The 12,910-nt window shown below is 49.5% G+C and overlaps 1 protein-coding gene across 3 annotated transcripts in view; it reads left to right on the top strand.

The window, feature by feature from the left end:
- CORO2B (coronin 2B) overlaps positions 1-12,910 on the top strand; it is a 146,480-nt gene that overhangs the window by 117,481 nt on the left and 16,089 nt on the right. For all 3 annotated transcript variants that reach the window (XM_043470900.1, XM_043470901.1, XM_043470902.1), the window contains one exon: positions 2,229-2,345. In XM_043470900.1, coding sequence (XP_043326835.1) covers positions 2,229-2,345 — 117 coding nt within the window. The remainder of the gene's footprint in view (positions 1-2,228; positions 2,346-12,910) is intronic.

The raw sequence follows: 12,910 nt of genomic DNA on the forward strand, positions 1-12,910 counted from the left end.
ACCGAAAGCTGAATGCAGACAGCTTTGCTCAGGGACCACTCAGGGCAGCCTTCAGGATCAGATGTAAGGAGAGAAGGCTCTGGCAGAGAGCACGTGAGCTGTGGAAACAGGTGATGCAGGGCCTGTCAGCCCATGGACATCAGAGCTAGAGGAGGGGAGTTGGCCGGCAATAAGCAGTGGGGTTCAGCTCGGCTTTGAGGGTCACCCCTGTGTGGGAATCCTAGCTTTGCTTTCAGCTGGGTGACCTTGGACAAGTTGCTTAACATTTCTGGGCATTCATTTCCTCATGCCTAATTCCCAGGGTTTTGTGAGAGTTAAAGAAGCTACTTTGTAACCCTAGTAAATCCTAGGGCTATGTGTGGCTCAGTCTCTGCTCAGAATCTCAATGAAAGAAAGGTAGTCCAACAGCCTAAAAGTAATTGAAAAGGGTATTCCAATTCATATTGTGTCCCTCATAGGATGCAAAAGAGGATCCCATTCTTAACTGAGAGCCGTATCCCCCAAATCCTTTTCCTTAACTCTCTAATTTCCCCTAGCATACAGTGTCAGTGAAGTTCTCCCAAGTATAATCTCCGAGGCCTTTTTCCTCTCTCTCTTTCTCTACCTCATCCCTCACCCTCCATACCACTGCCATTGCTGTGTCATAAAAAAAAAAAAAGAAAAATCAGACAACCTGGAGATACACATTCAGACAAGAAGTGGGTGGGGAAGAGGTTACGGCAGGATGCATACTCTGAAATAACTCTTGCCCCATCACACTGGTGAACTATAAGACATGTATAGCGGGGGTTGCCTGAAACTGGTTGATCTCCTCCTTATTCAGTTGAGGAACTTAAAGGAGGGTGAGGTTTGACCTGCCTCAGGTGCCTCTGATCACCTAACCACTATTAGCAGATGGGCAGTGACTGGGAAAACCCTTCCTGTTCCCTCCACACACCAAAAAAGCTAATATTAAAAAACCTGGGGACAGAGACACAGCCTCTGTCTCCAATTTCTTCTCTCTTCCCTGCCACCTTTGCAGCCAGTAGGCATGGAACTACCCCTCACCCCGACTCCCCTTGCTCCATCTTTTGTGGACCACATCGCCACTGCAGGATGTCTTTCAAGTCATGTACTGAACACCTACTGTTTGCCAGACTTGTAAGTTGCTGGAGATTCAGAGACAAGCCAGTCCTCAGTTGCTTATAAACAGACAGAAACAAACTGCAGTTCTTTGTGATGGTGCCTGTCATAGAGGGACGCACAGAATACAATGAGCTCACAGAGAAGGAATGCTTAATCCGTTGAAGGAAGACTTCCTGGAGGAGGTGTCATCTAACCTGTATGATAATAACTAGTATCGGGTATGGAGCATTCACTATGGTGATAATCTCCACACTAAGTACTTTGTTAAGCACATTCGCTCATTTAATCTTCACAGCAATACTAATGAGGAACCTCTCTTATGACAGCTGCACTTTCAAGCTTTCCAGCTGATTTTATACCCACATGTCTGAAAATAAAGTTGCTGAAGCAGTGAAAAGAAGAAAGAAAGAAAAAAAAAATGAGGTAACCGAGGCCCAGAGCAGTTCATTGACTTTCCGAAGGCCTCCAAGCTCAAAGGCAGCAGAGCTGTGATTCAAACACAGGCCCGTGTGGTTCCAGAGACGGTGCTTTCAGCCACAGGGCACCGGGTGCAGGTGTTTAAGATGCAGACTGAACAAGCATGTGCCACATCTGGGAATAGCACCGTTCACATCCCAGGCAGAATAACATGAGTGTGTGTGGATGGACCCCGAGATTCAGACCTCTCCACCGATTCCTGGACCAGCAGGGAAGAGCCTCCTTTGATCCAGGCCTGTCCGGGTCAGCTCCTCCTAGAGATGAGGCGGGAGTACAGACATATGGCCCATGAACTGCCAGGGCTGCTGCCCACCAGGCTTTGGTGGTTCAGGTGGATAGTTACATCTTAACTTTAGATGTTTTTACTTGAGGAAGGGACACCTTTCTCTAAGTTGCACTCAGATGCCGTGTGGACCAGCATGGCCCCACCCACCCTGCTCTGGGACCCTCCCACCTCCGTTCAGTGTGGGGAGGATGCAGCCCCAGAGCAGTATGGCCCAGCCGGATGCAGGGATCCAAAAACATTAGTGGACCCTCTAGGACCTCTGGCTCTTCTTTCAGGTCATCCCAGGGCCATCAAACTAATCCCCTTCTCTCTTCTCTTTCTCTCTCTCTCCCCTTGGCAGACGGGCAGGATCGAACCCAACTACCCCAAGGTCTGCGGTCACCAGGGCAATGTGCTGGACATCAAGTGGAACCCCTTCATCGACAACATCATTGCCTCGTGCTCAGAGGACACATCGGTGAGCAGGAGGGGTGGTCCCCGGGGAGGGTGGGCGCATGGGGACTCCTCCTGCTTCCTCCTGGAGGCCTTCCTCCCTAAATTCCCTCCTTCTCCCTTCTTTGCCCCTCTTCTGTCCTCTTGGTCATCCCTTCAGCTAGCCCCGGGACAGGGAGTTAGGAAGGGGACAGGGAGCAAATCCATGAACTGTATGGCAGGTCTGGTGCCTTTACCGTGATTTCATTCGGAGGTGTTGACTTTGTAGGTGAGAATAGAACAAAAAGATTAAATCTGTGATCTGGCACTCATCTGTGACCGCAAAAGGAGAAGGATCAGAAGAGGAACTTGGGCAAGGAAGAAGGGGGAAGGGGATGAAATGGATGAGCCATGAGGAAAAGAGACCCTGTTCTTGCAGGCTGGGTGAAGTTCTGTCCTCTGTGAGCCATGGTTTTAGGGATAGACACTGGGCTGAGGTTTGTCATGACTTGTCCAAGGACCTACAATGGTGGCCCAGAATTTGAACACCATGCATCCTACCACATAATGAGGAGAAAGAAGAAATAGGGGAAGGAAAGTGAGGAGGAGGGAACAGGGAGATAGAGCGAAGGAGAGAGAACAGGTAGGAGGGATGAGACAAGGGAAGAAAGGAGGCAGATAATTTGGAAAGGGGAGATAAAGAATCCAGGGAGAGCAACATGTGAAGCTGCTTTCTGGTCGCCCTTTCCCCAGGCTCTGCTGACTTGCGCACGTGGAGGCAGAGTCAGGTGTTGGCAGCAGAGTCTGTGTTTCTGGAGAAGGGCCCTGTGCCTTTCCTCAATTGCCCTTCAGCAATGTCAACACACCAGCCTGGGAGCAAGAGGGGATTTCAGAGCCTCAGCTGAGCTGGGGAGGAGGGACTGCTCTGGCCCCTGGTGTTCCCAGACGAGGGGAGATCAGACCACAGGCATCTCTCTAGTGCTCACTGGCGTAGTCTGGGGGCAGGTCATAGACTCCCAGGATGTTGGAACTAGAAGAAACTTTGAGGCTCATGTCTCCTGTCTTTCCAGACTAGCCTGAGAGCTCCTGAGAACAGAGCTCATGGCCTTTTTGGTTCTGAATCCCAAGCATCCAGCAAGGAGCCTAGTACCTAGTAGATGCTTAGTAGGCATTTGATGGGATGGTTGGTTGGATGGATGGATGGATGGATGAATGAATGGACAAACAGATGGCTAGATAAATGGATCTTTGGGTGGATGACTAAACTAATGGATAGATCGCTGCATGGATGGATAATGGATAGATAGATGAATGGAAGGAAGGAAAGATGACAAGATAAAGGTGAATAGGTAGATGAATTGAATAGAAAGATAAATGAATACATGAGAATGAATATAGTCCATCTAATGAATTATCCAAAGAAAAAGATTCACAGTAAATAAGTCCCCATTGGTTAATAAATTAGGGGGTAGGGAGGAGGTCAGCTGGCACAGTGTCTAGTAAAACAGAGTGTTGTGGAGGGAGCTAACAGAGAGAATGGGCTTGACCAGCTCCTAAAAGTCAGAGCCCTGAGTCAACTCAAGAGGATTCCTGAGAGCAGCAACATCAAGGGCAGGGCACAACATAAGAAAGGAGGGCGAGAATTTGTGACGGGCACAGTCCATCAGGTTTGGCTACTTTCTGCAGCAAGATGGAGATGGTGACTGGGCAGGAGGGGAGGCTGTGAACGGAGGTCAGGAGCAGAGAGGGAAGGTTCGGGACGCCAGGATGAGCAGCTGAACTTTGAAGTGAGACTTGTGCTTCTCAAGCCGTCTGAACAGGAACCCCTACACCTGTGCAGTGTGAAGACACTGTATGCTCTGGGGTCAGGGAAGGGGCTGGATGGGTCACAGAGGCTTTGTGGAAGAAGCAGAACCCCAGCCAGCTGGGCTGGTGCTGGAATGTGGCTCAGCAGAGAGGAAGGGAGTGCCCAGGAGGGGGTGTGACTCGTGTACGTGTTGAGGGTATAAAGAGAAAGGATGTGGGGCTTGAGGGCACAGGGAGAGAGGGGTTGGCCCGGGGCTGCTCACCAGAGAGAAGGGGATTAAGTCTTCAGAACAGAGAGGAACTCAGCCCTGGCTCTGGCTGCCAGTCCTGCCAGCTCGGAGCCCGCACAGTGATCCTCATGTCTCTGCCCCTCCCCAGCCTCAGGGCCAGAGGTCTTGGCATGGGAGTCAGTATCCCCCCTGCCCCTGCCATGGCTGGAAACAAGCCCCTCCTGGTGAAGGGCACACCGAGGGCCCAGGATCACACAGGGGCTCACGTCCCAGACAGACCTGGAACCCAGGTCCCCTGACTCCCAGCCGGCACCCTGAGCAACTACCCACAGCCCTGGTTTTAGGTGAGGAAACTGAGGCTCAGACCCTGGAGGGGCTGACAGTTCAGATCCATCTGATCTCAGTCTCTCCGACTCAGCGAGCTCTCTATGCGGAGCCTGCGCAGGCCGCTGGGGGCACATGAAGCAGGGCATCCCTGCCTGGGTCCTGGGAGGGGGGCTGGAAAGGCAGAGGACCAGCCGCCCCCAGGGTGAGGAGAGGAGGCTGGTCAGTGCTGCCAGGACCGCTCTGATTGACCTTCCCCTCTCTGCCATCGCCCCCTCCAGGGTCAGGCACCCTTTAACCCACTCCAGATCACATAGTCAACTTACTGCACCTCAGACACCACGCCCAGAGCCAAGGTTAAGAGGTCAGTCAGCACACATACTGTATGCCAGGCACTGTGGGCCGTGCCAGAGCTGGGGAGGGAACCAGCTCCCGAAGGTACCCAGAGAGACCCTGACAGGCCCTGCACACCCACTCCCCACCCTCTGCTTGTCTCACAACATTCAGAGGACACGGGATCCAGCTGGCCTCCACCCCGCTCCCAGCTCTGTTTCCATATCCCCATCCCTTGAAAAATCTCCAGTGAAGTCCATCCCCCAGGTCCCCCCTCCCCCCAGTCTCCTCTCCCTTAGGGCATGAGGAGGTCTTCAAGAGTCTAAGCCCTTCCTTTCAGGGATCCAAGAGCATACCAAGCCCTTCCCCAAGGGGCTCCCGTCCTGAGGGAAGGCTGGGGGCTGTAACTCTCCCTGGCATCTGGCAGAATCCAGTTCTTTCCGCCGCTGGGTGATGTCACCTATTGTTGAAGGGCTGTGCTTTTTATAGCTTCTGCCGCAGCTAGGGAGGGCGGCTGGCAGGCGGCAGGGAAGGGCGCTATGGGTTTCCAAGCCTCATGCTCCCAGCCCTTCTCCAGCAGCCACAGAGAGAGGTTTCTGACATCTCAAGGAGAGGAGAGAGCAATCCCAGGAGAGCGGGAGGACGGGGAGGGAGACAGGCCCCTCTCCTGGGCTCAGCATCTTTCTTCCCTTCTATTCCACTGCTCTTCCATCCAGCAGCTGTCCTCATCCCCCCCACCCAGCCAGGAGAGGTGATGCTCTCCACCCCCCCAGAGCTGGGGGTGGGCTGGGGCAGGATGTCAGCCCTGCTGGAAGCAGCCGGAAGCCACCCACCACCCTGCCCTCCTACACACACATATAAACTTGAGAACCAATACCTCTTGGAGCTGGAAGGGAGCATCACACTCCTTTTAGAAATGGAAGCACATAGCCCTGAGAGGCCTCACCAATGTGCCTGGCAGCTGCAGAGACTCCACCAGTGTGGAGGGGTGGCTCAATCGTTAGGCAGCCAGGCTTGGGAGGCCACGGGCCTAGGTTCAGATCCTGGCTCTTCCGCTTCCCAGATCTGTGATCTTACCAGCTTCTTTAACCTCTCTGGGCCCTGGTTGCCCTGCTGTAAAATGGTTTATCATGAGAGCAAAATGAATCTAGTGTTTCTTGGCTACTAAGAACTTTATAACCATTAATGTGGGGACCAAGGCATTTAGATAACCTTACCCAGTGAGGGCAGGCTGGAGGCCTGGGAGAGAGAGACCCAGACTCTTTTTTTTTTTTTTTCCAAAATTCTTTCCATTATGTATCTCACTCTGTGCTTCTTGAGGCCCCAATAGGCCTTTCATCATTGGTTTCCCAAAAGGACTAAGCTGAATGCTAAGCCTTAAAATCTAGGAAAGAAATCCCCACCAGGTCCCCCTTCCAAATCAGGACTAAAGGGGTGTTTTGCCACGTATGCAGCTCACTACCGGCCAAAGCGGGAGCTAGCATGCTTCCTTATGGGTGACTCATTGCTTAAGATTAAGACTCATTGCTTCTGATGGTCAGAAGGTTTCTGGGCTTCTCAGGTTCTTCTGTTGGTTCATTCATTTAACAAGTCTTAGATGTCTATGATGTGCCAGGCGCTGTTCCTTGTCCTAGAAATAGGGCAGTGGATTTAAAGACCCCACCCTTGAATGGAGGAGTTGACCATCAGTGGGAGGCCTGGAAGGTTGTCTGTGCCCCAGATGGGGTAATTTTTAGATTCCTGGGGCCAGGGAGTAGCATCTCTTTCTTGGAATAGATGAGCAGAAGGACAGACCACACCCTCTCTAGCTTGTCAGATTCCATCCAGGGAAGAAGGAAGGGATGAGCAGGGGTAGGGGTTCAGAGGAGAGAAACTGGGCAGTTTGCCTGATTCAAATCCAGAATTTGAATCCCAGCTTCTCCCTTCCTAGCTGTGCAAACTGGGCAAGTTTCCTAACCTCTCTGTGTCTCATTTCCTTACCTATGTAAGGAGAGTCATTAATAATAACAATAATAATGATGATAAGTAACACATATCCTTTCCTGTGTCCAACCTCATGTTTACCACTTCATTTAATCTGCTGGCAACCCCTTCATAAGATTCTCAACAGCAGATGGTCAGTCGTGCTCTCTTCTGGACCCTCAGGTGGCCTTTCTCTCCTCCTTCTCTTTGGAGTGATCTGTTTCCCATGTTAGGATACAGTCAGAAGATATCAACGTTAAGGCGGACCTGGAGGCTCTACCTCTTGTTTAGGCTAGTGATGATGTATTCCGTTTCTAGTAGTAAACCAAATAGTTGGGAAGAAATAGGAGGTGGGTGTTCCAAGACCTTCTGGGCAAGACCCTCATGATTTTATTTCTTCTCACTGCAGAAAAGCCAAGAGAAAAGAGTTGCTCTGACCCCAGCTCTAGGCAGTGTATCTGTGGATTTGCTGGATGGAAATCCTGGGCTCATGACTATGTTATGTAGTACAGCTTAATTGGATACTATCAGAAGGCAGAGACTATACCTCATATGTGCCCATTCCTCCCCACACTACTCCGAAAAGAGTTGTTTTTTAAGTAAATAGTAAGGAGTTGGAATCCATATCTTTTCCCAGCTACTTAGGACCACCATGAACTTCGGCTCCTCCTCTGAGCTCCTACACCACAGATGTAGACAGGAAGTACTATTTGCCATGGCTATGTAACAACAGTTCCCCTAACCAGAGCATTCTTTCACTTAGTAACTGTTCTCAGAGGGGCTGAGTAGGCCCTGGGCCTAAGTCACTAGCAGCCACAGTCCTCAATGTATCAGAAAGCAGAGAGATCCAGCCAGACACCTTCATAATCACATAATAATTTTAAAGAGGAAATGTATTTGCGTTGCATAAAACGGAGACAGACTTCATACCACATTCATTGACTACGCAGGGGGCCACAAAGCACCTATGAGAAATAGAAATCACATCTAAAATGTGACCTGTCTAAAATTTGTATATAATCTTTAATTAATATTAAGCAAGCATTGTTATGGAGAAGGAAATGGCAACCCACTCCAGTATTCTTGTCTGGGAAATCCCATGGACAGAGGAGCCTGGCGGGCTACAGTTCAGGGGTCGCAAAGAGTTGGACACGACTTAGCCGCTAAACAACAATGCATTGTTAAGTGTTACTAACGTGTTAGTCATCTGCTTGGTAGGGTATATAGTTTATTTCGTCCTCATAACAACGATAATGGTAGCTGTAATTATTCTTACAGTTGAGAAGACTGACATTCAGAGAGGTTGAACATTGGCTGAAGTCTCAGAGCCGATAAGGTCAGAGCCTGGGTTGGAATGGCGCGTGTTGGGCCACAGAGCTCTCACGTTCTCAGCCAGCTGCTCCCTCCCTTGTGCACCAAGACACTTGGTCTTGCAGCTTTATAAACGGTGTGCCCTTCACCCACCTGGCCTTAGCTGTGTCTGCCGTCCACCCCACAAGACTGTGAGCTACTGGCTGAGGACTGGCCCCCAGTGTCCAGCATTGTGACCCAGGGAGTGGCTAGGTACATTTCGTTGGCTTGGTTGTAACTGAGTTTAACTAAATGGGGTTCTGACCCAGGGACTTATGAAAGGGACAGTCCCAGACACAGCTGGCTTAGCTGGAGAAAGCGCTTTGCCACTTCTCCCCTCCCCTTCCTTCCAGAAATCCGATTTGGCAGACTTTACTGGGTTTCCTGTTGAAGTAACCTCTTCCAGAGCAACCTCCGAGCAGATCTACCTACCGCGCCCATCCACTCTTTGTTCCCAGCAAATCCCTTGAATGTTTAGGGACTGGAATTCCTTTCCAGCTACTTGGGGCCTTTGTGAACTCCAGCTCCTCTTCTGAGCTCCCCTTGCGTATGCTGCCAGCTGTTAGCTGTTGTGGTGGATCAAATAGAGGTAGTCTCTTTTCCCCAGTGATAACATTCAGTGGTGTCAAAAGCAGAGAAGTCTGGAAGGTTAACTAATACTGTTCTCAATATGCAGCAGGGCTTCCCTTGTGGCTCAGCTGGTAAAGAATCCGCCTGTAATGCCTGGACTGGGAAGATCCCCTGAAGAAGGGAAAGGCTACCCACTCCAGTATTCTGGCCTGGAGAATTCCATGGACTGTGTAGTCCATGGGGTCGCAGAGAGTTGGACACGACTGAGCGACTTTCATTTTACTTTATGCAGCAGAAGAAACTGGACCCCAGGAAGCAAAGTGGTTGGAGTCAAATGGGGTTTTAAGGCAAGACTCCCCTTTCCTTCCCTGTGGGACATTTTCCATCTGAGACCCAATTCTAGCAGTATTGGTGAAAACAACTCTTGGCTTCCCCCCCGCAGCCCTTCGTTCCCCTGGACTTGGAGCCAGTCCAGAGGCTGTGCCTGGGCATAGACACCACGTGCCCTCCCCCTCCCCTCTTAGCCCCTTCATTACCAGGCAGAGCTGTCACGCCAACAAACCAACCTGTGTGAGCGGCTAGAAAGCCTCAGACTCACAAGGACCCTGAAGTCCAGATTCATTCAACCCTAGCCTCTAAAAGGTGTGTATCTCTCGATTTATCATCCGGATGAGGAGCCTGAGCCTCAGAGAGGTTAACTGGCTTGTCTCAGGTCATCTAGTTGGGCCCTGGGATTACAGCCTGAGTGGACCCACCCTTCACAGCTTCCCTGGTGTCTCTACTTTACCCTGCCCGTGATGCGACTCCGGGATGCCTCAGGTAGCTGGATCCTCAGGAATCAGGCTGTTCTGGAAAAAGCGTTTCTTCTGAAACTCAGCCCAAGCAGGGCTCCTCAGGTCCCACCTCTGGCTTCCTCTGTCACCCGCTGGCCTGCTCCACACCAGCCAGGCTGGCCCACCTGTAATTTTCCACCCACTGTGCCTACACCCACACACAGGAGTCGTTTTTCTGTCTCCTCATCTTTCCCCACATTCCCAACCTGTCTTTTCAAATGTGGGTCAACATCTCCTCTTCTAACCCTGCATCTTTTGGATCTTCCCACCCCCATCACCCTCCAGACTGGATTCAGGCTCCCCCATCCCTGTGCTCCCATGGGCTCTCCGCCCTGTGACCCTACTGTGTGCCAATCAAGAGAAGGCATGGGGTGACCTCCGCATCCATCCCTTTGGTACCCAGGGCCTGGCTCCTAAGAGGTGTATATGGAATGAGTGAGGCTTAACTTTCTGTTTCAAAGATTTTCTTAAAGGCCAGATTTTCTCTCCTGTCTCAGTCAATGCATATGCTCTGAATGCCATGGGTTCCTGTGTGTATGTGCTTGTCTGCTGTCCTCAAGATACAGTATGACGTGTCTGTAGACAAGATCTTTTGCCCCCATACACCTCCACATTGGCCTATCTTCCTGCCCCTTAAAGTTTCATCCCCTTGACTCTGAAAGCATCTCAAGCTTCCTGCTCAAGTGCAAACAAGGGTAGCCTATCAAGACGGAAAAAGATGCCCAGTGTTGCTAAGAATCAAAGACCTGCAAATCCAACAGCAGGGAGATGGCATTCTTGAAAGTAAAAGTTGCTCTGTCGTGTCCAACTCTTCGTGAGGCCATGGACTGTACAGTCCATGGAATTCTCCAGGGCAGAATACTGGAGTGGATAGCTATTCACTTTTCCAGGGGATCTTCCCAATCCACAGATTGAACCCAGGTCTCCCACATTGCAGGCAGATTCTTCACCAGCTGAGCTACCAGGGAAGCCCTTCTTGATCCAAGGACAAAAACCTATGGGCTTTTTAATATTTGTTTTTCTTGATACAGCATGAGGGCTATTCTCTAGTTACACTGCACCGGGGGCTTCTCATTGCAATGGCTTCTCTTATTGTAGTGCACGGGCTCTAGGCTGCACAGGCTCCATAGTTGTGGTGGGCAGATTTAGTTGCCCTGTGGCATGTGAAATCTTCCCAGACTAGGGATTGAACCTGTATCCCTTGCATTGGCAGGCAGATTTTCTACCACTGGACCACAAGGGAAGTCCCCAAAACCTGTTTTTGAAGGTACAGTTTTAGAGACATAGGTAAAGAAACACAGACTCTGCTGGTGAAACCTGGGGCAGCTTTGAAGGACAATTTTACAGTGACTAAAAAAGTGAAACACTTCTAGGCATGTGTCTTACAGGAATACTTCTGGCTTGGCCAAACTTGTATGTCAGGCCTCATCATCACAGAATGAACTGTAACAGTGAGAAAAATGGGCAGAGCCCAGGTGTCCATTCACACAAGTTGATTAACTCCATCATGGCACGGCCACAAAACAGCTGTCCTTCTGGCCACTTAAAAAGCTAAGGTAGAGCCGCATGTAGTGGTGTAGAAAGATGCCCACCAGCTCTCGTTACATGAGAAAAGCAAGCCGCTGAAGTATATGGATCATAGCATCCCTTTGGAGAAAAAAGAAAGAAAGGGGAAGGTATTGAATGTGTGATGTGTGTGTATGTGTGTAGCACAAGCATTTTTTAGTTTCCACTTTTCAACAGTCACCTTCCTCTGGGACATTGGACGACAAGAAGAATGTGTGTCTTTTTTTTTTTTTTTTTGGCTATACCAGGTCTTATACCCGAACGCTTGGTTGCTGCATGTGGTATCTAGTTCCTTGACCAGGGATTGAACCCTGGCCCTCTGCACTGGGAGCACAGAGTCTTAGCCACTGGACCACCAGGGAAGTCCCAAGAATGCGTGTCTTACTGATGACTACTGAATCATCTACCCTGGTCCCCACTCCACCCTCTCTGCTGTTTCTATGTGAGACCTCATCTCGTAAGGCCTTTGCGCAGGGCTGTCAGGGAAAACCATGGAGCACACTGGGTCCCCTTTCTGTCACCTCCCTCCCCCCAGCTGCCGCCAGCATGCCGGGCTGTGTGGGGTGTTGGGCTTTCCTAGAGAGCTGGGACAACCACAGGAGATTATAACATTGAGGATGGAAAAACATCAAACTGTCCCCTAATTATAAACTTGTTCTCAAATATGTTTTTTGAAGCCGAGAATGGTGCTCCCAAGAGTGACCATAAATCCCTGGCTAGACCTGGAGCCTCCCATGGTCTGTATGTTCAGAGCTGGGTCTTCAGGGGAACACATGTGTGGGAAATACTCATTTCTGTACTCAGGATAAAGTGCCCAGAAAGGAAACCACATCAAGGGAATTCCCTTAGGGACACCCCTAGTTGCCAGCCTTGCTCCTCTGTTTTTGGGATTGCCTTTGGCTTCCTTTAACATACTTCCCATATTTGTTCTGAGCCATCATGATTATCTTTGCATGGCTAATATTGCATATTGCTATGACATATTAAATTATTTCCCTAATGGTGGTCACTTAGAGTGTTTCTGAATTTTCTACATTGCAATGAACATCCTCATGCATGGAGATTTTTGCTTATATTGAAATGTAAAAGCAAAATTACTAGGTCGAAGAATACAATACAAATATCTCTATAGTTCCTACTAAAGGGGGAACAATCTACTAAAGAGTGCCAAATTGTTTCCAAAATAGAGTTACTCTGATTTATAATACTACCAACACCAATTGAATCCATAAGCTCCAGTATAATCTTGTCAACACTGTTTCTTTCAATTGGCCATTTTATTAATAGAAGATTATAAATGGCATCTCAAAGCTGTTTTCCCTGTTTTTCTCCTTTCTAGGAAGGGTGGAGTTAAGATTTTCAAAACGTTTGTTTTAAAGGTGTCCTAGACTGTAATCACATGTGCTTTTTCCTCTCCACTCAGATCATAATAAATAGTATTAATGATGATGATGATAATGATAATTATAACAAGAACTATAATCCCATAGGTCTTTAGAGCATTTTATACTTTACAAGTTTTTACAATCAGTAGCTTATTTTATTCTGCCACTAGGCAAGGCAAAGTAAAAACTTCCCCCACCCCCCCATTTATAGATGAAACAGTTGAAACTATGCAAAGTATGTCTGACTTGAGA

The sequence above is a fragment of the Cervus canadensis genome, chromosome 6 (assembly GCF_019320065.1).
Source record: "Cervus canadensis isolate Bull #8, Minnesota chromosome 6, ASM1932006v1, whole genome shotgun sequence".
Lineage (NCBI taxonomy): Eukaryota > Metazoa > Chordata > Mammalia > Artiodactyla > Cervidae > Cervus > Cervus canadensis.